Genomic DNA, 23,891 nt, shown 5'->3' on the forward strand with positions numbered 1-23,891 from the left:
TCCTAGCATCTTATGTGCACAGGCAGCGAAGAAAAGAGCAGTATCAGAAGAACTTTGCTCAGTTCTGTTTTATTTGTCTATAATTCATGTCCTGAGTTGCATATTTTGTGTTTGTCCTTTAGAGTTTAACATGTAGATCTTACTACAAGTCCTCTGTCTCTCCAACACAGAAGAATTTATTGTGAGTTGTTTTTTTTTTCATTACTGCTGTGTACTCAACAGTGGAAAATACCTGCCATACCAGTAAATTTGAATTAAAGTTAGTTGATTTGCACAGGTATAATATATTCTGGTGTCAAAGCACTACCTTGTCAGTGGAGTGTAGATTCTTTCCCTTTTTCCTTTTTTCTTGTTAGAGTATTTCTGAAAGCTGTCAGAGACTCTATCAAAAGGTTTCAAGGCAAAAAGGTATAATTTGTTTGGAACGTAATGAATAATTATGCAGACAAAAATTGTACAAGCACACTGAGAGATTTGCTCAGGAGAAGAGACAACAGCTTGTTTTGTGAGCCCACTGTGTGTACATGGCACTGTGCTTCGTTTTGAAAAGGCTTGCTCTCGTAAAAATTGGATAACTGATAATGGTATTTAGCACATCAATACGTCAGCTTCAAAGAGTACATCTCAGGGTAGCAGCAGACCTCCTGGTCAGTTTTTAATCTGCAGGAAGTGGCTTACTGATGCTCAGGGGGAAGCGTGTTGTGAGGTTGCTTTCTTTAAATGCTGGGTAGAAGGCTGAGAAGTGCGGTGCAGCCCATACATGTCTGTATCAGTAGAAAATGATAAACCAAACAGAAGCAGAAGGGCGATCACAGAAGTTTATCACTGAGTAACTTCTTATTTTCTGTTTCGTTTTGAAAAAGAGTCTTTAGGAGGTTTGCCTTACTCATACAGCCCCACCAAAGTCAATTGGCCTTCTTGGGTGTGAGGGGAGAGCAAAGGCTTTTATTGGTAGATGGCAGCAGTGTCTGCAAATGATCATTTCTGTATCCTAGGTGGGTCCACCTCGTCCCAGCATTCCAGACCTCGACATCAGAGGGCTTCGTGTTCCAGACGTGAAGATCAAAAACCTTCTGAGGTATTTCTGGAATTTGATTTTCATTTTGTTACATCTGTCAAATGCAAAGCTTTATACATATTCTGGTAATGGATCCATTTCTTTAGATTTACATTTTCTTTTATTTTTACTACACTTTAGCTGACACATGCCCCTCTCCCCCCCTCTTTTGTTTTTGCCAGGAAATTAGGGATTTCAGCTATTGGCACAGCCACTGCCAGCAGTACTTATGCTCTCTGAATTTTATCATAGTCCGACACTCATTCAGTGTAACTGAGGAGTCTTTTTTTTCTGGTATTTTTGTCATCAGGGTTTTATTTGTAGGTTGATTGGTGAACAGTGAAAATTTACATTAGGTGCATTTGTTTCATAGTTGATATTGGATATTGGTATGTGATCTTTATTAAAGGGCTTGTCAAACTACAAATCCTTCCTATGACAGTTCTGTCTTGCGTAGTGCTTTGAGAAAATCCTATCAAAGGAGATAGAAATCTTTGAACTTTCCAGGATGGATCAACTGTTAGTAACACATATATGTGATCCAGTTCTTGGGAAATATTCTTGCCGAGTCTCCCTATCTTGAGGCAAATACTGTGCTTTAGACATTGTAGAGGCTGCAAAGAAAGCATTAGCTGTGGGAGGTTGAATTTCTTCATTTCAGGTACTTGCCCAATACATGTATTTCTGGTGCGTTAGTGAGTGATTGATGTTGAGAGGAAACATGCTTTATCACCCTCCCCACTGACAGTATACTTAAGACCCAGAGAAGAGTTTTCACAAGAAGAATCTGTTCAGTGCTCAGTGTGAACTACACCCAGTACTGGTGTTTTCCAGTGTTGTTTGTCATTGTGCGTTGTTCAAGACTTTTTGTGAATGTGGAAACCCCTGGTGAATTTATTCTTACTGGTGATGGGCTTGCTTTCCTTAATTATCTTGTGTACATCCCTTAGAAGTGTAGTTTTGAGAACCACCTCATGAAAGGCTATCATGGAATAATCTGAGATAATTGCGAATCTTGCTGGAGTTTTCTTTTGCGTGCTTCTGATTTGTCCTCTCCCTTTCCTTGCATTTATTACCAGAGTCTTTGCAGTTTAGTTTTCTCTTGTTTTCTCAGACTGGATGGACTTCGCATCTACTGCCCTCTAGCTCTGTTCCACAGTCTTTCCCACCTCTCCCTCCCTCACTCTCTCCGTTTACATTGTCTCGGCTGGTCTGATGACAAGCGTGCTGGCAGAAAAGTGACACTTGCTAAACTCCCCGGGTGAAATCACGGTCTCATTGAAGTTGGTGGCAACATTCCCATTGACTTCAGCGTGGCCAGGGTTTCACCCTTTAGCTCTGAAGTGTTCAGTGCTTCTGAGAGCCAGCACTTCTTGTACGCTCTGCTTTGCTCCGGGCAGTCTGATGGCATCGGAAATTAGAGCAGAAAGAATGGTGGCACAGCGCCACTGGCCTGGGAAGGAGTTTCTTGGCTGTCAGGTGCTGCATTAGCTTTGCTTCTGAGGGAGTTTTATGACAAATGTATCTGAGAACCTGAGTTACTTTGGCTCTCAGATTGAGCAAGTTTTGCATCCCATTTTGTGTTTTTAGTCTTCCTTTTTTTTGGCATTTGATTGCTTTAATTGAACTCTCTTAGAAGTGCAGAATACCCTGGCCAGCTGTGCTTGTTTGTTTTATGAGCCAGTTTACTTTGTGGCTTATTTTTCATTTCTTTATTGGAGCCTCACAGGAATTGTAGTTGGATTGTTTAAAACATTTCATTATATTTCATTACCTGCATTCACCTTTTCCTTCATATGATAATATTATTCTTTATTTTAAAATGTTGGCAGTTTTTCTGAATGTGTCAAGACAAGTGTTAAGAAAAATGTCATGGTTTTATGCTATTTTTATGACAAAACCAGACTGGAAATAGAAACAGCACAGAAACTGAGACAGAAGTGGAGTAGTGAGTGTGTGCTGGGAGGGAGGAGAGATTTCAAGATGTGTAGTGTGGTAAGGCAAATCACACTTTGAAATATTCTCAGAGGTATAATTAACTGTCAGGTTCACTGGTTCCCTAAAATACTTCCCCTCGAATATAGGGAATCTATTGAGATTTTGGGTGTGTGAATAATGTTTGACAGAAATTGCTGTCCTGGGGAGGCCTGCCTGATTCTCACTCTGTGTAGATCCTGTTCTTCCTCAGCCAGATGCAACACTTGGCTGGAGCTAACGTAGAGCAGCGTGGCCGTCGGTTGGGGACTGGGAGGTTGTGTCTAGGAGCACTACCCTGGTAATGTGTTCCTTTTTAAGTGTGTGACACAGGGCTGGGTGGCTGCTGGCTGTCTGCCACAAACTGAGCATTCTGCAGGAGAACTTTTCTTAAGATGTTACCTATCTTCTTCTTGTCCTTATTTTCTGTCAACTAGTTGCTTTTTAACCCCTTCCTTTGAATGTGACACTGAGTAGTTAAAAACTGATGGTTGTGCAGGTGAGGAGTGCTGAGTGCAGCCATGCCTTGCAGGGAGAGCAGGGTGGGGAGAGCTGGAAGACACATAAACAAGTGCAGGCTTATGGTTCCGATGCCTGTGATAGCACCGCTGGCTTATGCAGTGCTCGTAGGCAGTGGCCAACCAGGCCGAAGCTGCCACACCAGTACCCCCAGCATGCCTGCTACAAGAGTAAATCCCTTTTTATTTCATTCCATGACTTGTCGAAGACAGCACTGCTGCTGCTTCATGGCTGCTAACCCAAAAGTTGCCAAATGTCCTGCACATTTTAGGGATGGATGCCTTTGCAAAGGCAAAGCAAAATTGCGGCTATGGTGCGGAGGTGTCTGTAGATGACTGAATACCAAGCACCTTTGCTAAACCAGAGAGCTGCCACCAGAATTCCAGTTGGGTCTGCAGTTCATCTTTTGAGTTATTTTTTTAAATATTTGCACAGAGAGTCATCTCCTTAGAATTTCCTCTTGCAGCTGCTCGTGGTAGAGTAGATTAGTCCGAATTTTGGACTTTGGATTAGTCAGAATTTTACAAAATTTTACAGTAATTTTACAAAACCCCCAAAAAACCATGGAGTGGAAATGAGTCTTTCTTGTGCTGCTGTTATAAGACTCAAAGCTCCTGCAGCTTTTATTGCAGCCAAGACAGAGGCAAAAGCGGGTGGCACCTCTTAGGGTTACGGCTTCAGCACAGGAGGAGTGCCAGGACTTGGGATGGAGTTAGCTGGAAGTTGTTCTGTCAGTGCCTGCCCCTTGAGACGCCCCGTTCCCTGCCATGAAGCTCAACTTCTGTCCTGCAGTGGGCTGGGTCAGTTCGCTGTTGGTACAGTGACCTTGTTACACACTGTGCTCCATGGTTACCCTGAAGCTGTGAATCTTAGAGTGTAAATATCAAATGTCAGTGTCTCTATTTTTCTCTCTTGGTCACTCTCTTTGCAGGTGTTCAGAATGGACCTGATCACTGCCATGAAGTTAAATGACTCCGTCCAGCTGAACCCTGATGAATACTATGTGCTGACAGACCCCTGGAGGCAGGAGTGGGAAAAGGGAGTTCAGGTGCCAGTTAGCCCAGGGAACCTCCCAGAACCAGTAGCCAGGTATAGTTTGGAGGAATGTAAACAAATACACACACATTTACGCTAGTGGCTTATGTCTACATTACCTTGGCTGCTAGAGCTTTATTCCACAGTGTCTAGCTAGAGAGGTTTTGGTTCTCGGACATGAAGAGCAACCTACCTCAACTTTTGGAATGGTTGGAGAGGTGAAGAGTCAGGCCTGTTCTGCCTGTCTGTTGAAATATTAATGTCAGAGGATTATTTCTGGCATTAGGTTATGATGGAGTATGATGACAGAACCTTAAAAATAGCTTCTGTTTTTAAGCCCAGACTGGGCCTTATTCAGCATTGCTGGGAGAGCCCTTGTCTGATCCTTCTTGTGCTTGGTTCCAAGTCATGGGTTCCTTTCAAGGAACAATTAGACAAGCCAGATTTAAGGGCTAGAGAAAGTACAGCATTTATTTTGGTTTCACGTTATTTTTTGGTTGTTTCATTTATTAACTTAGGAAATTGTTTCTTGTCCAAGATTTCAGCTGTTTTAATAACCATCCAGATGTGCATGTAACTAAACACGTTAGTGTGAAATTTTCTAGCTCTTATCCAAGAAACCCTCTTTTTCCTTACCTTGTTTGTTACACTTGGATATTGTTTTCTGTTTCAAATGGAACAGAACAGTTATAAGGGCAGGAGTGTTCTGCAGCCCATCTATTTTATGCTTTACTGGGATTAGAGTTGGAGAAAGAGGAGAATAATGAAGATTATTCCCATTTAATCAGAGTAGTTCTCTTTGAGTAAGTCCAGGCTGGCTCATAAGGCATTACCAGATAACCCACCAGTGCTGGTGGGGCCCGAAAAGCCCCATCTCGGATATACAGCTACAGGTTCTGGGTGATGCTACACTGATTCTATCAGGTCTGCATATTCCTGCTTTAACCTTGGAGTATGGAGACTACAGGAAAGTTTGTTGGAGCTTTTTGTGTTCTGTGCAGCAGCCTGCAGACCACCACTGAGCACTACTAGGCCTGTGCAGTGGGGAAGTTAGCTGAACATCAGGTAAACACTTTCCTTCTCCTCCTGAAGGATTGTACATGGAGCTCTGATGAGAACTCAGCATTTTCCTCTCTGCTCTGCAGTTTGGGACATGGGAACGTACCATTTTCCTGCAGTGCTCACAGTCTGCTCCACACTGACTTTACCCAGACCCTGCATAATTGCACACGCATCGTACGTGTGTGCTCACATTGTCTTCTCACTGCTTTTTCAAGCATCTTCCAAGGCTGCAGGAGGACCAGGAAACCTGTGGGTTTTAGCAGAGGGACACCTTCCAGAGGATCCCCACCTTGTATCTTTCAGGGAGGTGATGTGTTGGCTCTATAAGATCGAGGTGCTCGATTAGGAGAGAGCTATTCTCTCCTAATGGCCAACAGAGCTGTTGCTCCAAATTTAAAATATTAAAGGAGGAAAGAAGGTACCCATGGTTGAGCACAGAAGGCACCCCTTCTCATTAGTTGCAGAGCTGTCTTGTATGGCCCTGTTGGTGAGCACTTGCTGGTCAGTGACACTCTAATGTCTGGTTAATTACCCTGTCTGCCCGCTCACAAAAACACTTGGAGAGTCCTGCCATGGCAGTGCTGTAACTGTTCAGTGCTTAACTTTGGGAGGGAGATGTTCTGTAAATAAAATCAGCAATAGCCACATAGTGGCTGGTGTAGAAGAAAAGGAAAACGCAGGGCAGAGAGTTTATGCTAATGTGGTACATAGTAGAGAATAAAAAGTTTTGGCCTTGTAGCAACTGGTCAGGGCAGGATGAGTAAGGCCAGGGGGTGGAGTGAGCAAGGCTGTGTGGTGATTCATTGTAAGCATGTAGTCACATGGATAATTCAGCTGAATGTGGGTTTTACTGTGTACTAAGTATTGCTTTTTTTTTTTTTACTAGTTTCTACCACAAAAATAAAGAGATGAGGTTGTGTTTTGAAGCCAAACTACCTGTGCTTGTTTGTTCTTTGCCACTACAGTGGTATTAGACAGCATGTGCAGGATGCTGCTCAGAGGTTATGATTTCCACGTGGAGACATAGGTATGAAGGAATTTATGGTACAGAAGATTGAGAGAGAGCCACACAGTTTAAAGTAATTTCTCTGTGAGATGTAGTAGTCTGGAATATTTTAATACTGTGCAGTATGACCAGGAATAGTTTGACCAGTGCAGTGAGCCTGGCAAGGTCATTCAGATTCATATTCTACAGTCACCTTCTGTACCTCAGAAGCCCCAAAGGCAGCATTTGGCTCTTGCCTGCCATTCCTCAGGTTGTTTTCCAAAATAGGCTAGATGAGGGGGAGATGCAGGGCTGTGCAGGAGACTGAAACAGGTGGAGGGTTTACCGAGAACTTTGTGTTCAGGCACAGGAGTGGCAGATCAGTGTCTTGCGATAGGAGGAGGGGTTAACTCATTGGACTTTGGATGGGGGCAAAATAGATGGAGATGTCCCACTTGTTGTGGAGCTTAGGCTGTTGCCAGCAGTGAGCTGTGTCCACATGCAGTGGTGCTATCTCCTCCCTTGTAGCACTAGAGCCTTAAAAATCATCGACACTGGTGCTGCGGGAGACAGTCATTCGGCAGTGTGGCCTGTTGCTCCTGGAGGTGCCAGCGGTACGGTGTGAAGTGGGTTTTAGCCAAACTGAATTTCAGTTGTGCAGGTAACTGAGAAGAAGGTACAGTGTCCTCTGCTGAGAGAGACACGCTGCAGCTGGGCTGACAGAATTCCCTTGCTGGTAGAGTGACCGCTGTGGTGGGTGGGTTTTCGCCCGTCTCCTGGCTTAGCTAAGTTGCGGCGTTGCAGAAATCTGACCTAGAGCAAATTATGTGCTGTAGCTACTTTACTGTTTCCTGAACCAATGCCTGTGGTCAAACAAGATTTCAGTTGGCTTGCAGCTGAAATAGGCTTTCATAGTTGGTTGTTGGCCAGCTAGAGCCTTCAAAACCTTAGAGAAGATAGTTTCAGCAGCAGTTGATTAATATTTACGCTTGGCCCACCATGACGTTAGTGATTGTGAAAGAGGAAATGCAGACCCAGGATGTCAGAGCTTGGATCTGCTTGGGTAAGTGAAGGTGAAGCCAGTGCAAATTACTGATTCTCTGTGGAATGGTTTTCTGAGTTTCACAAAATGGCAATTCTGTAGTTCTGCACACACCTGAAAAATAAATCAAAAGAAACATACTGTAAGAAAGAAGAGTTTAAATCATCGTATCGTAAAATGCATTAGGCTGGAAGGGACCTTTAAAGGTCATCTAGTCCAAGCCCCCTGCAGTGATGCAGCAGGAAATAGTATTTTTTTTTTCCTGAATTTTTGTGATCTTGCAGTTGAACAGATTAATTCAAAAAGTCTTAAAACAGAGTTCAGCATATGTGTGGCAGCCATCACTACATAAATAACAGTGTTCCTGCTCTAGCTTTAAATTTTAAACTCTAGAAGTGTGAATTTCAGGTAAGCGTATGGGCAGCTCTGTCCTCTAATCTTTTGATTTTGTTTAGAGTTTTGGGAATGAATTGAGTTTTTAGACAACTTCAATTAATTTCTTATTATAATGCCAACCCATTATGTTAAGTGTGCGATACTGCTTTCCCATCTCAGTGGTGCAAGGTGATTGCCTGGATGCTTGGATGACTGCTAGTCACTTTGGATCAGGCGTTTTGAGTTCTCTAGCAAGAAGTCTCATGGCAACCCAGCGTACCTGACGTCTGCTTGTCTCTTTGTTTTAGGATTGTGTCTGAGCCCAAAGCTGGCACCTTTACGCGTCCCAGGAAGTACATTGTTTCATCAGGTTCAGAGCCTCCAGAGCTGGGCTGTGGTGACATTCGAACCTTAGCAAACAGCATGTGTCGCTACAATCTCGATGATACGGATGTGGCATGGTTGCAGCTTACCAATGAAGAATTCAAAGAAATGGGTAAGCAATGAGTGCTTGTGATTTTCTTGCTTCTTTTTATATTTTTTTATATTTTAAAGCTGGCAATCTTATGAATAATTTTAGGGAAGGCAGCAGTGGGTATGAAGAGATAGTAATCATATGAGTTGGAATAGCCACAGGAAACCAGACCTGATGTAATTCAGCCCTAAGATAGATGCTTTCGGAACAAGTTGGTTGTATCTGCTCAGACCAGGTCAGGATCTGGCCACAGGTTGTTTTTTTTTTTTGGTCTCTGCTGCTTTCTGTTTCACAAGGGAATTCTCACAAAGTTCCCATTTCGCTATGAATGTGCTTGAAGGGAGCAACAGACAGACCATTACGGTAGTTTCTCCAGTTAGTCTTTTTTTTTTTTTTTTAATGTACCTATTTTCCTCTGTGTCACATATCTGTAATATCTTTTTAGCTAGGGGTGTTCAGTGCCAAGAAGGTAGACAAGGAGTCTTGAGAGGTTTAGAGAACTTAACGCCTGTGGAATTGCACAGGGAATGAGATGTGAAGGAATTCCTGCAGTGATTTATTGGAGGAATCTCCCAAACCTTACTGTGCCCCTGGGGTCCAGGTCCAAAACAGGAGGAGGAGCTGTCGCAAGGGGAGCAGCTCTTCCCTTTGCTACAGGATGGCTTGTGTGTGGGCAGGGGCAGGGCAGCAGGGCAGGAATAGGAACATTTCTCTGGTAAGGTGTGTGCTCTCGAAGAGGATTTCAGTGGAATTGAAGAGGATATAAGTCAGTACAGAACCTTTACCACGTTGTTTAGATAAGGGAAAGGATTCTGTGCCAGATGGAAGAGGTTTGGAGACGTTGAACACTGTGGGATTTTGTTTTAGCCTTCTGGCAGTTCCCTGGTTTGGATTACAATTTAGTCACACGGGTTTCACCTGGCTGTAGCCCATACATGGCGTGGCTTAAGACCCGGTAAACCACAAACTGACCATTTATAACTATTGTAAAGTTTCTCCTTTTTAAATCCACATACGAAGGAAACATGACACAGCCTTGACCTGGTATGTTTTCTCCCAGATCTTAAGTCAGGCTTGCTCGAGTTTGTAGTGTTGGAATAGATTGATTTCAAAGCAACTGATGATTCAGGAGTGTGGGTTATCTTTCCAGTTATCATCAGGAAAGCAGCAGCAAGTTCCCTTTGCTTTCTTTGTCCCTGTGCATGAAGCCCTGAGGTGGCTGTTCTGCTACACGAACCTGACTTTCAAAAGTACACGTTGGACTTGAAGCAGTGAACAGCTAGAATTTGACAGATCGTATCTTTGATGTTGTGTGTCAGTGTGGTTTTTTGTAATATGTTTGATCTAAATCTTTACCCACTCCCTTTCGCTATACACAGAGGGAAGGAAATGCTCGTGTCAGTACCAGGCACCATGTTGTGGGCCTTGAAACACGTAACTGGGTGCTTTATCAGACGCTGTACTCTACAGATAATATTAACAGGCATTTGGAAAGTGAAATATTTCATCATCTGCAGTTGTAACACTTTGTTTATGGTGTCCCTGCAGCTATGAATCCTTGTGTTTTCTTTGATACCCATCGAAGTGCATCAGATATTGAAAATGTCTGTTCTGTCTTTAAAAGAATGAATGTAAACAGTTGAACTGAAGCCGCAGCCCCTCGCTTTCCTTTTTTTAACCCTTATAAATGCACAGTCAATGACATATCTCTAAGGCTTTTTGATAAAGTGGGAACAGTCATAAGGTTAGAATTTAGCTGAAAACTGGACTAAAACCCACCATCACCAGCTTTGCTGCTGCGGTATTTCTGGGTTGCAGGGTAAAATCCACTCTCGCATCAGCAGGATTTTGGGTGTTTCCTCTGGCTACCTTTCAGCTGCTCAGTGTGGGTAGTGTGGGATCACTGATCTCTGCTGCAAGGATTTACCTGTCAGTAGGGGAAGCTGGAAGTACTTATGTAGAGTATTTGTCATCTGATCAGGGGGAGCTGGAGAGGTTTGGGTTTTTTTCTTCTTTGCTTTGTGGAATTTGTGGCTCAGGTATTCACAGGGAGAGCTGAAAGGCGGTGTTTCTCTGTAAACACACATCATGAGGATGCCATCTTCTGTACGTCACAGTAAATGTTAGGTGTTGAAAATCAGACCAAAACCAGGATATCCCAAGCCTGTGCTTTATTCTAGTGATTTAAGCATGTGGAAATTCTTGTGCCAAACTGACTTTGCAAGAGGATAATGACTGTTGGCAGTAGTACAGCTGTCCTGGTTTTGCACATGTTTGTGTGGCACGATTTTGGGGTAAAGGTTGGTGTAGTACCAACTTGGAAGTTTTCTGGCCAGCTCATTGTCATGGTAAGGGAGAGATGAAAGCCAGTGAGGGCAGCACTGTGGGCTTTTTGGATGTTTTTCTTCCTGCTTCTATGGCAGATAATTTTTCAGTTCTATAATATTTGAACTGTAAAATACTCTAATGGGATCGGACTGTAGCTGTAGTGTCAGGAATAATTTTCTGATGGATGCTACTTGAGAAGACCAAATCCCACATTAGATGTTGCTTTTATTTATTGTCACAGATTTGATGTTGCATTTATTACAACTGTGATTTTCACTTTTTAGACCAAACATTTGCTGGTACAGCAGAGTCTGAGAGACCTGAGTTGGGGCTGCACCCTGTTGGGTTAGAACTTGTAAGGAACCAACAACTTGTTAGAAACTACAAGTTTGCTGCAAGTACCGCAGCAGATTCTGTCATTGATTTCCTGCCTCTATCCTCATCACTTCTCATTCAAAACACTCTCAAGTCTTTCACCAAGGAGTCAGCGTCTGGGTTGCAAAAGTGAAGCAAAAGCCATAGACAGTGCTGTCCCAGGAAGAAGAACAAGAACACGACTTGGAAGCCAAAATCAGTTTATGAAAGTTTTTCTCAAGATTTTGAAAGATTGGTTTGGATACTTCGCTTCTGTTAGTTTAATACAGTTGCGACCTTGACATTTTTAATGCTGAAATAGGCATGATTGTGTAGGAATGCAGTGTGTACGTGTGGAGGTTGGCTGTATCTACTCGGCTGGAGTTGCATGGTGATGTGGTTATCACTTGTTCTTTTAAGTAAGTAACAATTCCTCTTTCCCAGGTATGCCTGAACTGGAGGAGTGCATGATGGAAAGGGTCATGGAGGAGTTTGAACAACGATGCTATGATAGCATGAGTCATGCTATCGAGACAGAAGAAGGACTTGGCATTGAATATGATGAAGATGTTGTCTGTGACGTCTGTCGGTCTCCGGATGGAGAAGACAGCAATGAAATGGTGTTTTGTGACAAATGCAATATTTGTGTGCACCAGGTACGGTGGCCGGGGCATGGTGGCGGTGTAGGGGTGGTGACGGAAACTTCTTCAAACCGTTACAGATTACAGATTGGGTTTTTTTTTCCTGTGACAGATGTTGATCTGTTAAATATAGTAGTGGCATTCACCACTGAGCTGTGAGATGAATTTCGGAACTCTCAGAAGGAGAATTGTTACATGTAATTCTAGCAATGTCATGCCCAGAGGGTTAAAAGCAGTGTTGTCTGTATGTGAAGCAAGTTACAAGGTGAAGAGTAGCATCCCCAAAACACACCTGTGTGGTGGTGTACATTCTCAGCCGGTCACTTGTCTTACTGGAGCTTTTCCTCTCTTTCTGCACGCTTCGGGGGCTAACACACCTTTAATATCAGCAACTGAGGCTCAGCAGGGAGGGGAAAAAAGAACTTTCAGGCAAGTGAAACACTGCTGTGTGCCACCTTTTTGTGGCAGTTAAGAAGTCTTCTTAGCATGAGAGAACAGGTAGAGTTTTAGCAGATCTGTTTCCGTGAATGCTCCTTACAGTGGCAGATGCCTTCCTTATCAGCCTGTCCTTCCTTCCGGCTTTAAGGAGTTTGCTTTTATCGTTCAGTGTTTGCAAAGCTGTGTTGTCTGGTGAACAAGAATGGCATTTTCTTGCATGTGTTTCTTAAATGCACTAGCAACAAAGAAATATGCTTATGACAGTGGTGAGGTACAAATGGCTGTCTTGCAAGATACTCAGAGTGGACATTTTTATACTTGTAGTGGTGCTCTGATCCTGAGGCTCTTGTCACATCTGAAGCTTAAGAGGGTTTCAACTGACAGTAATCTAGATGGAGGACTCTGTGAACATGTAGTCTTTTCATGAAAGTGATCTTAGTTGTCATTCTGCACTTTTCCCTTTGAGAGCTGGCCGTGACTTCTGCTCCTTTCACTGAAAGATCTTTCTGGGGAATGAATGGGTAAGGGGGTTGGCTAAGGTTATGAAAGCATCCTGAGATACTCCACAGGCTAACGTTTTCATAGTGTTAGAAGTTCCATGAAGAACATTTTAAGGGTTGTGAGAGTCTATGTGTGACGGGCTAAAAAGTAATAAGTCCATGTTGTTACCTTTGTTTTCTTTTGTTTTTTTTTCTGTACATGGGAATACAGGCGTGTTACGGGATCCTGAACGTGCCGGAAGGCAGCTGGCTGTGCAGGACCTGCGCGCTTGCCGTCCAACCCAAGTGTTTGCTGTGTCCTAAGAAGGGTGGTGCCATGAAGCCGACCCGGAGTGGCACCAAGTGGGTCCACGTTAGCTGTGCTCTGTGGATTCCAGAGGTAGGTGCCAATCCTCTGGCAGGTCAGGGCTGCCGTGATTCTGGGAGAGGAGGAGCGTGTCAAAACCGTGATTCAGCTGAGTGTGTGCTGCTACACTGAGTGTGGCATATATGTGGTAGTTCTTAGGAAAAAAACAGGAAAGATTTTCAGCTAGATGCTAAGTGTTGCAGCATGATGCATCATCTCTATAGAAAGTAATTACATTACCTTTGGCAATCAAAATTAGACCGCAAAATACTAGACCCTTGCTGCTGTCAAGCTCACTACGTACCATTTTGTTTTTTAAATGGAACATTAAAGGTGAACCAGGAAGGTTTGGATGTGGCAATGAGAATTCCTCTGGGTTCTTAAGAGCAAAATACTCATCCTCTATCATAATTTTAAGTTGGAGGGCTTCACCTTGAAACCGTTTTATTCATGCGGTGAGAAAGAGACTTCTTTAAAAAAGCAATTTTTTTTAGTTCCTTACAAATGAGAAACATGCTGATTTTGCACAGGCACACAAGAAATTTGATTTCTTTGATAGAATTATTTCCCTTTTCAGTTAACAGTGTAATAGTCACTCTGTGGTTTTAAATCTTTTATCTCTTAGGTGAGCATCGGAAGCCCGGAAAAAATGGAGCCCATCACAAACATTTCTCACATTCCCAGCAGTCGATGGGCCCTGGTGTGCAGCCTTTGCAATGAAAAAGTTGGAGCTTGTATACAGGTAATTTAATTGCACAAATATCCATGTGTTATTAGTAGATGCACAAAATGTGTATTCGAGGTAAACTTTGATTTCCTGGTCATTACTATGGACTTAATTGCACACAAGGTGAATGTTAGCGTGCTCTTACTTTCTAGTAAAGTGTCAATAATAATAGTCAGGTCATCCCCTATAACTTGCTGATTTGTAGATACACCGATAGGTGTGTTAGTGTACTTGAATGTTGCTGGGTAGAGGAAAAACCCCTGTATTTCTGTCAAGTACCACATACGAAACCAAAGCGTGAACGCTGAAAGCTGCTGTGCTGAAACTGATGTGCTAGTTCCTATTTAGCGACTTCTGAGACAAGTTGGATCCCTCAGTGGGAGCTGTGTATTGCCTGTATTGACTGGGATGTCTCAAGTGCTGAGCATGCCCAGCTCTCAGTGGAAGTAAACACCATCACTTTGATGATAAAGCTCGTTGCGGCTTTGAATTTCTCATTTTGGGTGCTACTTAACACTGGACTGTTTTCGCTGTGACTGTTTTGTTGTTGGTCCAGCTTTTAAGTTGCTGAGGAGAATATCAGAGCATCTAATACTAGGCTTCTTGGGCACTAGGAAAAAAACAGGTTGTTTTACCAGTCTTCCCTGAGACTCAAGCCAGCCACAAGCTGAGGAAGTCAGTCGCATTTCCTCCATCAGTTGTGGGTCGATTCTGGAGCTCTTGGTGTTTCGGAGGGGAAAAAAACCCTCCTGGATGTGTGCTTCCCAGTTCCCACCAGTGCGGAAGCAGTGCAACAGTATTGATCTGGCTTCTGGTACTCACTCAAGCTCAGGGATGGTGACTGCCTAAAACAGCGAGATGGGACAGAATCAAAACGAATGTCTAGACTTTATAGTTTCAAAAGAGAAGGATTTCCATATGCAATAATTCAACTATAAAGCCAGCACTATAGAGCCATTTGTTCCTTTCCAACAACTCATGTTCTTGGGCCAGTGCCAGTTTGTCGCATTGTGTACTTCTGAAATTGTCCCTGCACTTGCACTTGGATTTGGATTCAGCCTCTCTCACCCTAGCTTGGGAATTGTCGCTGCTGAATAACTGAATGGCTCTGCACCAGAGCGTTTTGTGCTGGGCGCTGTGGTTTCACATGTGTGTTTGTAGTGGGTTGTTAGCTGTAAAGCATTTGCAGAACCTTTTCAGTGGAAAATGGCTCAGGAATGTTAAATAATAATTTTAAGAACAATTTTAAAATCTGAAGAGATGGAGAAAACACATTACCAAGCCCCAGATTTTTGAAAGAGAAGATGCTTGGTCTTCTGAGACATGAAACAAATCTTTGATCTGCTTTACTCGAGAAAACATGATGAGAGTAAGGGCAGGTGTCTCACTTGGGGCGATGTTGTGATTGTGTCGGGGAAAAAAAAAATCTAGCTTGGTATTGTGGTAATATGTTCTTCACCTTCACAGTGTGCCATATACTGCAGCAAAATGATCTTCTGAAAGCTCCCTGAGACAGATATTACTGTCTCGTAAGGAGTTGGAAGAAGTAGAGCTGTTTTGTCCTGTCTCCAGGCCTGTTTGTGAAGGGTAACTTCACAAATGGTTGAACATTTTAGTGTTTATATTAGTGTGCAGGGGAGAGGGGAGAGTCCTTCCATGTTTGTTCTGATACCACCTCTCCCCTTCTAGTGACGACACAGGATGACTTGGGGGCATGATGGCTGCCACTTCAGGCAGCTCTACATTTGAAATTATGGGGAAAAGACAAAAAAATGACAATTGTGCCTCACATTTTAGGAGAGTTAGGTGAATCTTGATATCATTGAAGCTAGCATTGAGAAATACTTCGAATTTGGTTGTGAAATTTTATACAGCGGAGAACATTATATGTAGCCACTGCAATAGAAGGGAAGTAGTGTTAAGTGGATGAACTGCAGGAGATCCTCCAGAGGTGTTAGGACATGTGCACAACAATTAGAAAAGCCGGCAGCCGGATGTATGTGTCAGGCTGGACAGAGAGCAGCTGCAGTAAGCTGGGGGAAAGGAGAGCGCGTATTCTCTCCAGTTCAGCACGTTTCCTTCCAATGAGACAGGCTTTCCCAATAAAACACTGGCCACTCTGAGAGCTGATTATTCCAAAATAAACCCCTGGCTGATGGACTCCTCTGGACTGTTCGGTGTTCCACTTGGGTTGCTTTTGTCCTGTTTGTTAGGAAGAGAGGAAAGGGCAAAAGATGCTTTAGTCTTTTTAAAGTCCTTTTGGAACTTGGTTTTGTATTAAAGAATGTTAATTTGAAACTTCTGCAGTTTGCATTCTGTTGTACCTTTATATGCCACCTGGCTGCTGAGTCAGCCTGAGCAGGAAAACCCAGATGTTTGGCTTCTTTACAAAGTGCTTTATGAACATCCCAGTGCAGTGCATTTCTCCTGAAGGTTAGACGACTCGGGTCAACCGTGGGTTTGTTTCTTCCTAGTTAATAGCACTAATGTTCACTTCCACTTCAGGTTCTTTTCACTGGAGGCGGAGGTGTGAGTCAATACAATTGTATATGTTTACGTGTGTGTATATACATACATATATGTATTTAAACCTTTCATTCTGTGGCTGGTGACAGCTATGACAATGTTTTGCAAGAGAAAACAACATATATAATTGAAATGAGGTGCTAAATCAGCTGAACTAATGCTTGTCGCTCTGTGATGGCTGGATTCACTGGAAGGGAAGGAAAATGGCAAAAAAATTGAATTTCCCATTCTCCTAATCCCCCAGCTGAAGTGAAGGCCATAGTCGGTGAAGTAGTGATGAACAGTGATTTAGTATTTGACATTCTAAAATCAGGATAACAGAAAAAAAATTCCTGTCATTTAAGGCCTGTAGCGTAGTGTGGGTCCAGGTGCTGGGAAAGACTTTTAATTAGAAGTTCCAGATTGGGCCGTAGCCACTGCAGAGTTTTTTTTCCTCTTTCTTCTGCTGGCACAGTTAAGGGCAGAAGGTTCTCGTTTGTGCAGCGCTGCCTTACTTGAGCAGGTCTGGTGACTCTGCGAGTGCTCTGCTCGTGGGTTTGCTGGCTCCTGAACAGCGTGATTGGGCTAGGGAGGGGCTAACCGTGCCTGTCCCGCTGGGCCACCTGCTCGCTGCCTGGCCTGAAAGCACTAGATGGTGAAGCTAATGAAGAGAGAGCAAGAAGGTACTTGCAGCCTAGAAGCAGAGCGTGGTAACAGGGTTGTTCTGCCAAAGCAGTCCTGGCTGCCTGAATAATTCTAGGTAGTTCTAGGCTTCTGACATTTCCATCTGATTATTTTGCATTTAATATCTGTAGTGTTCAGTGAAGAGCTGCAGAACAGCCTTTCACGTCACCTGCGCGTTTGACCGTGGCTTGGAGATGAAGACCATACTGACAGAGGATGATGAGGTAAAATTCAAGTCGTACTGTCCCAAGCACAGCTCCACCAAGAAAGAGGATGATGAGACTTTCAATGGAAGCCCAGGCCAGGAGAATGGAAACAGGACTCAGGACATGTCTTTTCCTGCCCACATTGACCCTTTCTGCAGCATGGGTCAAAGCCAGGAGGAGGCCCACAGGGTCAGCCTCCGCAAGCAGAAGCTCCAGCAGCTGGAGGATGAATTCTATACATTTGTGGAGCCTCTGGAAGTGGCCAAAGCACTGTGGCTGCCCGAGGACCTGGTGGAATTCCTTTACCAGTACTGGAAGCTAAAGAGAAAGGCCAACTTCAATCAACCGCTGATTACCCCAAAGAAGGACGAAGAGGACAATCTGGCCAAACAGGAACAGGATGTCCTCCTTAGAAGGCTGCAGCTCTTCACGCACCTCCGGCAGGATCTAGAGCGGGTAAGCCACTGCACCGCCTCGGTAGTGCCATTTCCCAAGTCCACCCTTGGTTATTGACTTTGCATGAAGGTGTTCCATCCGAGATAGATACAGATATCCACAGGCATTTCCTATATAGAGATATAGATGTTTCCCTATAGAAATAGATAGATATAGATATATAGAGACATTTCCTACAGGTGTTTCATGTAGATGTTCATAGGCGTTTCCTACGGAGATAGAAGTAGGTGCAGATATATAGATAGGCATAGCCTGAAGATACATAGCTATAGGGGTATAAAGGCAATTTCTGTAGAGTTAGATAGATATAGATATGTAGGCAGTTCCTAAAGATAGATGTGGGTATTTTAAGTAGTTCCTAGAGGTATTTATAGGCATTTCCCAATATAGGTATTTATAGGCATTTTCTGTAGATATAGGTAGATATTTCCTATAGATAGATAGGGATATGTAGGAATTTATTGAAGATACATAGTTATTTCCTATAGACATAAATATGGATATATACAGGCATTTGCTATATAGAGAGATACAGATATATATTGGCATAGAAACAGGTGTAGATATATATAGGCATTTTCTTTAGAGAGAGATATGTATAGGCATTTCCCATGTAGATAGACAGATATAGGCATGTCCTAGGGAGAGATATATGCAGGTGTTTCTTACAGAGATAGTTGCAGCTATATAAAGGCATTTTCTTTAGAGATACATAAAGTTATTTATAGGCATTTCCTAGGGATAGGTAATATACATATGTAGGCAGTTTCTATAGAGAGAAATAGGTGAATGTAGAGAGGTGTTTCCTAGAGAAAGATATAGGCATTTCACAGAGATGGATGTATTTGTAGGCATTTCCTAGGGACAGAGAGATAGACATAGAGCTATATAGGTATAGACCTAGAGGTATAGCTATATATAGGCAATTCCCATAGATAGACAGATAGAGGTAGATATAGCCATTTCCCGATACAGACATTTATAGGCATTTCCTATAGACATACATCGGTATTTCCTCTAGATAGATATATAGGCATTTCCTAGAGATAGATGTAGATATATAGCATTTCCTGTATATAGATATATATGTAGGCCTTGAGAGATAGGGAGAGAGAGAGAGAGAGAGATACAGATAGGCATTTCCTAGGGATAGATGTAAATATATGTAGGTATTACCTACAGATAGATAGATATAGATAGAGGCATTTCCTAAAGATATAGGTATTTTTAGGCATTTCCTATGAAGATAGATGTATACAGTGGTGTTTCCTGGAGATACATAGATACATACATATATGGGGGCCGGTTAGCTCAGTGGTTTGAGCACAGTGCTGACAACAATGACCAACACCGAGGTCGCGGGTTCGATTCCTGCTCGGTCCCCATGTGTTGCCTGGTCTAGTCGAGAGGTGGCATCCCTGCCCATGACAGGGAGGTTGGACTAGATGATCTCTAAGGTCCCTTCCAGCCCATGCCATTCTATGATTCTATGATAAGCACTTCCTAGGGATATCTATAGATACAGATACAGGCATTTCCTAGATATAAATATATAGGCATTTCCTATAGAGATACGTGTAGAGATGTATAGAAGTGTTACCCGTAGGTAGATATAGGCATTTCCTAGAGATAGACAGATCACTAGATAGATAGGTACCTGCATACATACAGTGGTATTTCCTAGAGATAGATAGATACATACATATGTAGGCATTCCCTAGGGATAGATAATAGATACAGGTATATAGATACAGGCATTTCCTAAAGATAGCTAGGTACAGATAAATATAGGCAGTTCCTCCAGAGATAGACAGGCTCAGACCGGCCCTCCCCGCTTTCTGCACTCCCTCAGGGAGAGAGGGGTCCAGGTGTGGCTGGATCCAGGCTCAGCCCCGACACGTTGGGAGGGAAAAGCTCGGGCTGCGTTTGGCCACAGGGTCGGTTTGTTTCCAGCTGGGACCTCTGAGAGGAATCCCCCAACACAGAAACCCCCCAGCAGTCACACCCTTACAGGCTAAGTTCACTTCCCCTCATGCCATGGTTTGGTCTAGAAGTCATATTTGGGTCTGGGGTCTTCTTGTTCTGTGCTGGGTCCTTTCTCTGTCTTCTGTCCTTAGGGCGAGGATGCGGTTTCTGGTGATCTTACCTTTGAATTAGTGCTGGTTTCCAGACCTTACTTCAGCCTGAGCTCAGCAGCATTTGGGGTGAAAATCCCACAGTGTGTGGCCTCAGGCTTGAGTAAATCCAGCTACTCACGCTAAGCAATGTCACTCATGAAACAAGTTTCAATTCATCCTAATTTTAAGCAATCACACAATTATAATATTCTTCAAGTAAAGTACTTCATTTAATCTCCAACAGATAGAGATACATAGAGAGGTGTTTTCAATAGATAGATAGACAGGTGGATAAAGGCATTACCTATATAGATACAGATATGTAGATATAGGTAGGCATTTCTTAAAGATAGCTAGAAAGAAATATGTTTCCTAAGGATACACAGCTGTAGACATTTCCTAGAGATAGAGGTATACATAGGCATTTCCGAGAGAGAGAGAGAGAGAGAGAGAGAGAGAGATAAAGGCATTTCCTATAGAGACAGATAGAGATAGGCATTTCATAGATACATATATATATATTTTTCATGTGCATGTATATATATACATACATGATCCATATGTCCATAGAAGTTACTTCTGTATTGTGATCCTCTCACGATCTGATAGACTCATCTGTCATTAATTGGTATTTAAGATTCTTTCCTAAGAAGTGTTTTGGGGAAGGTTAAATTTAACAATGTTACTAATGCGTTTTAACGGTGTATAGTACTTAAACTCAATTAATTCCAAGCACAGATTGACAATATTGTAGAAACACAGTTCCTGTAAAACTCATAAACTTGATGTCTTGTAGGTGCGTAATCTGACTTACATGGTGACCCGAAGGGAAAAAATCAAGAGATCAGTTTGCAAAGTTCAAGAACAGATATTTAATACCTACATAAAGCAGTTGGAACAAGAAAGAGTTTCAGGTACGCTTCAGTCTTGTATTTCCCACATTAGACCACAGGCACAAGTACTGAGGTGTGGTTACAGGCTACTGACTAATTTTGAAGGACGAACAGGACCTCGTTTATTCTCATTAAAACCTTGTGCAGTCTGTGGCGCATCAGCAGATTGAATGTGGAACCGAGGATCTGTGTCGCTGTAACGGTGGGCACAGTGCACTCGGCTCCCTGGGCACAGAGGGCTGTGCTGCTCCCACCCTGCCTGGTGGGATTCTTTAACGACTCCTTAGGACCGAGAGACCGTGACTTACATTCAAGTGCCAGATGGTAGCTCCTAAGTGTGTGGTGTGTCGGTGCCACTGCGTTGGTGTTCAGCGTGCGTTCCCTTGCATCATAGATGGCAGTTCAAAGAAATGAATTTGGAAAAGGGAACACTCAGGTTTTAAACCAACAAGTTTTTTCTGCATAATCGTATTGACGGTAGTCTTTTCTTGAAAAGATTAGTTACTTCAGTGTTACAGCATTAACTAGATTATCCGTAAAATACTCAGTAACTAATAAGCCATATTTTAGACAGAATACAGAGAAACTACACCAGCAGCACGTTGGGAAACCTTGACATAGCCATATAATCATGATGTGAGGTGCTGGATAGGCAGCCAGATGCCTATTTATGCTGAAGAAAGTGTCAGGCACGAGGAACAGAGTTAAAATAGATCTATTCGAAAGGGGTTATTGTATGTACCCAGACACAGAATTGCTTGACTTTTGACTTCATTTGTTTACATTTAGGTGTGCCTTCCTCATCCTCTTCCATGGAAGATGCAGTGTTGTTCAACAGTCCGTCTTTGGGCCCCAGTGTCCCTAAGATAGAGGATTTGAAATGGCATTCTGCATTCTTCAGGAAACAAATGGGTACATCTCTGACTCACCCTTTGGAAAAACAATACAGGACAGACAGAAACAGGTCCTGGAGTGACGACAAATCCACGCTGGGGCAGCCCAGCCAAAGGGAAGGCGGTGCAGCTCCAGGGAGCTTTTCAAATTCTGACAAGACCTTTGCAGAAACACGGATTGTATCGGCGCAGCAGAAAAATGTCATTATTGCACCAGGCCACAGAGAAAGAAGAGACAATCATCCACAGCGTGAGCTGAACAAGGCAGAGCTCAAAGAAAAGACTTCTAAACACAACCACAAACCACTGAGACCTACAGAACCCTCTCAGAGGCATTCGGAAAACAAAAGGGCTGTGAACCACTCCAGTGGTAGGTCGGCACCTGGCACGCGGAGGGATATAGTGCCTAAATGCATGGAGGGTCTCGTCAAAGTAAACTCCAGTCAGACAGTAGTTCAAGTGCCTACGATGCCCACGATCCCGGTGAAAAACTGGGGTGGATTCCGAATTCCAAAGAAGGGGGAGAGGCAGCAGCAGGGTGAGAGCCCCGAGGAGACCTGCCGCCAGAACTCCAGCTGCCTTTGCCTGGGCATGGGCAGAGTTTCACCGAAGGACAGAGCAAGGAGCAAGCGAAAGCGTGACAATGAGAACGACGGGTACATCTCCGATGCTGAAATGAGTGACCCGGAGACTGAAGTGCCTGAGAAAAAGCGCAGGCAGCAGAGGCTCAGCCCAAACAGCGCTGCCAGCAGAAGGAGGGACATTATCAGAAACATCCTGTCATCCTGACTGGATGCAGGGATGCGGTGTCAGTGGAGTCACCGCCTACCAGCCAACTCCACGTTATTTATTGGTGTGAGAGAAGAGAGTTCTTAGACATGGCTACAGACTGACAAATCGATAACTTGTTATTCCTAAACTGTATAACTTGTTTACATGCACTTAAAGCTGTTGTTTTTTAACTGCCCCCAATTCTGAAGTTTGAATCTCTTTTATTTGCAACTTTCCCGAGTAAGCAGAGAAGTGAAATCACTACTCAAGTTTGCGATGAACACTAAAATAACTCACAAAAACCTTCTAGAAGGGTCAGTCAGCCCTTTTAGCTAAAAAGCACTGATCAAATTTTACTCCCTTCCCCTGCCTTCTGGAAAAGCACAAGCTCTTAATTGAACTAATGTGTACTGAATTGAATCGAAGGTGGTTGTTTAACCATCCTGCACTGCTAGACCCCATTACAAATGGTCACTTTCCTGGGACAGTGGTAGGTCTTTTTCCTCTCTCTGCAGAATGTTTTCTCTTGCTTTCAGAACCCTCCATAAGCTCCAGAGTTTACATGTAAATACACCTATGAGATGACCAGATTTAACCGTGCTGTTATACTGGAGGAGGCCGAAGTGAGGGCTGCAGCTGCCTGACGAGCACAGAGGACGCTCTGAAAGGGCTCAGTTCTGAGCAAGGGGACAGGCTCGTGGGTCGCAGCACCCTGTGGAATAAACCCGTCACCGTTCCTGCCTCCAGGATGACAATTCAGAAAAATATTTCTAAGGCACTAGTTGGTAGGATTTCCCAAAGCCCACCACATATGCACTAATGGTATGTACTGGGAAAGCCAGGCTTATGACACTTAAGGGTTGCTTTAAAATGGACACGAATATATATTTTTAAATAGAATAAGATGGAAAGGCAATAAATTGTGGTTAGCTCTTTACAGTCAAGTGAAGAAAAAATACTTCATTCTATTCTGGATTAGATTTGATGGAAGAGGGAACGCGTATTCTGATAGTGTACTTTTTTAATAATTGCAAATGGCAATAACTAGTAAGCTATGAGCAATAATATTCACAGATTGTTAGGATACTGTTTTGTACAGAGTAGAGCGCACAAGTAACATTGGGTGTTAGCGACCTGTAAATTTTGGAATTCTACTTAAATGTCAGTCAGGTACGTACTGGTGAAAAAGCTTCAGCAGCAACGTGTTGCTGAGAGGCAGGCACAGTGAACCCCCTTCCCCTGCCCCCTTTTCTACTCCGAGCCTGACGGTACCACACCCACTCACTTTTTAATGTCAGACCCTTGCCTCTTGCGCAGGGAGCATTTAAAACACAGCAGAGCTCTGCCATAACTGAGTCTTCCAGGGGATTCAATTAGGAAAGGGGAGGGAAAAAAAAGGGAAAATAGGCTTATTAACACCCTATGTTGCTATGCAAGTTACAATTAAATAATTCAGCAGAATATATCCCTATAATTTGTTTTAAAACTCAGAAGTCAACCTTCTGATA

The 23,891-nt window shown here is 43.2% G+C and overlaps 1 protein-coding gene across 1 annotated transcript; it reads left to right on the top strand.

The window, feature by feature from the left end:
* Positions 1-995: 995 nt before the first annotated feature.
* JADE1 (jade family PHD finger 1) lies at positions 996-22,401 on the top strand (the record flags this gene model as incomplete). The annotated part of the gene is made up of 9 exons (XM_009869910.1): positions 996-1,078; positions 4,482-4,639; positions 8,358-8,545; positions 11,651-11,862; positions 12,997-13,164; positions 13,757-13,873; positions 17,179-17,709; positions 20,623-20,740; positions 21,509-22,401. Coding segments are annotated over 9 exons (2,468 nt in total), but the record flags the coding sequence as incomplete, so codon positions are not given.
* Between the last annotated feature and the right edge of the window lie 1,490 nt (positions 22,402-23,891).

Source organism: Apaloderma vittatum, unplaced genomic scaffold (assembly GCF_000703405.1).
Source record: "Apaloderma vittatum isolate BGI_N311 unplaced genomic scaffold, ASM70340v1 scaffold3265, whole genome shotgun sequence".
Lineage (NCBI taxonomy): Eukaryota > Metazoa > Chordata > Aves > Trogoniformes > Trogonidae > Apaloderma > Apaloderma vittatum.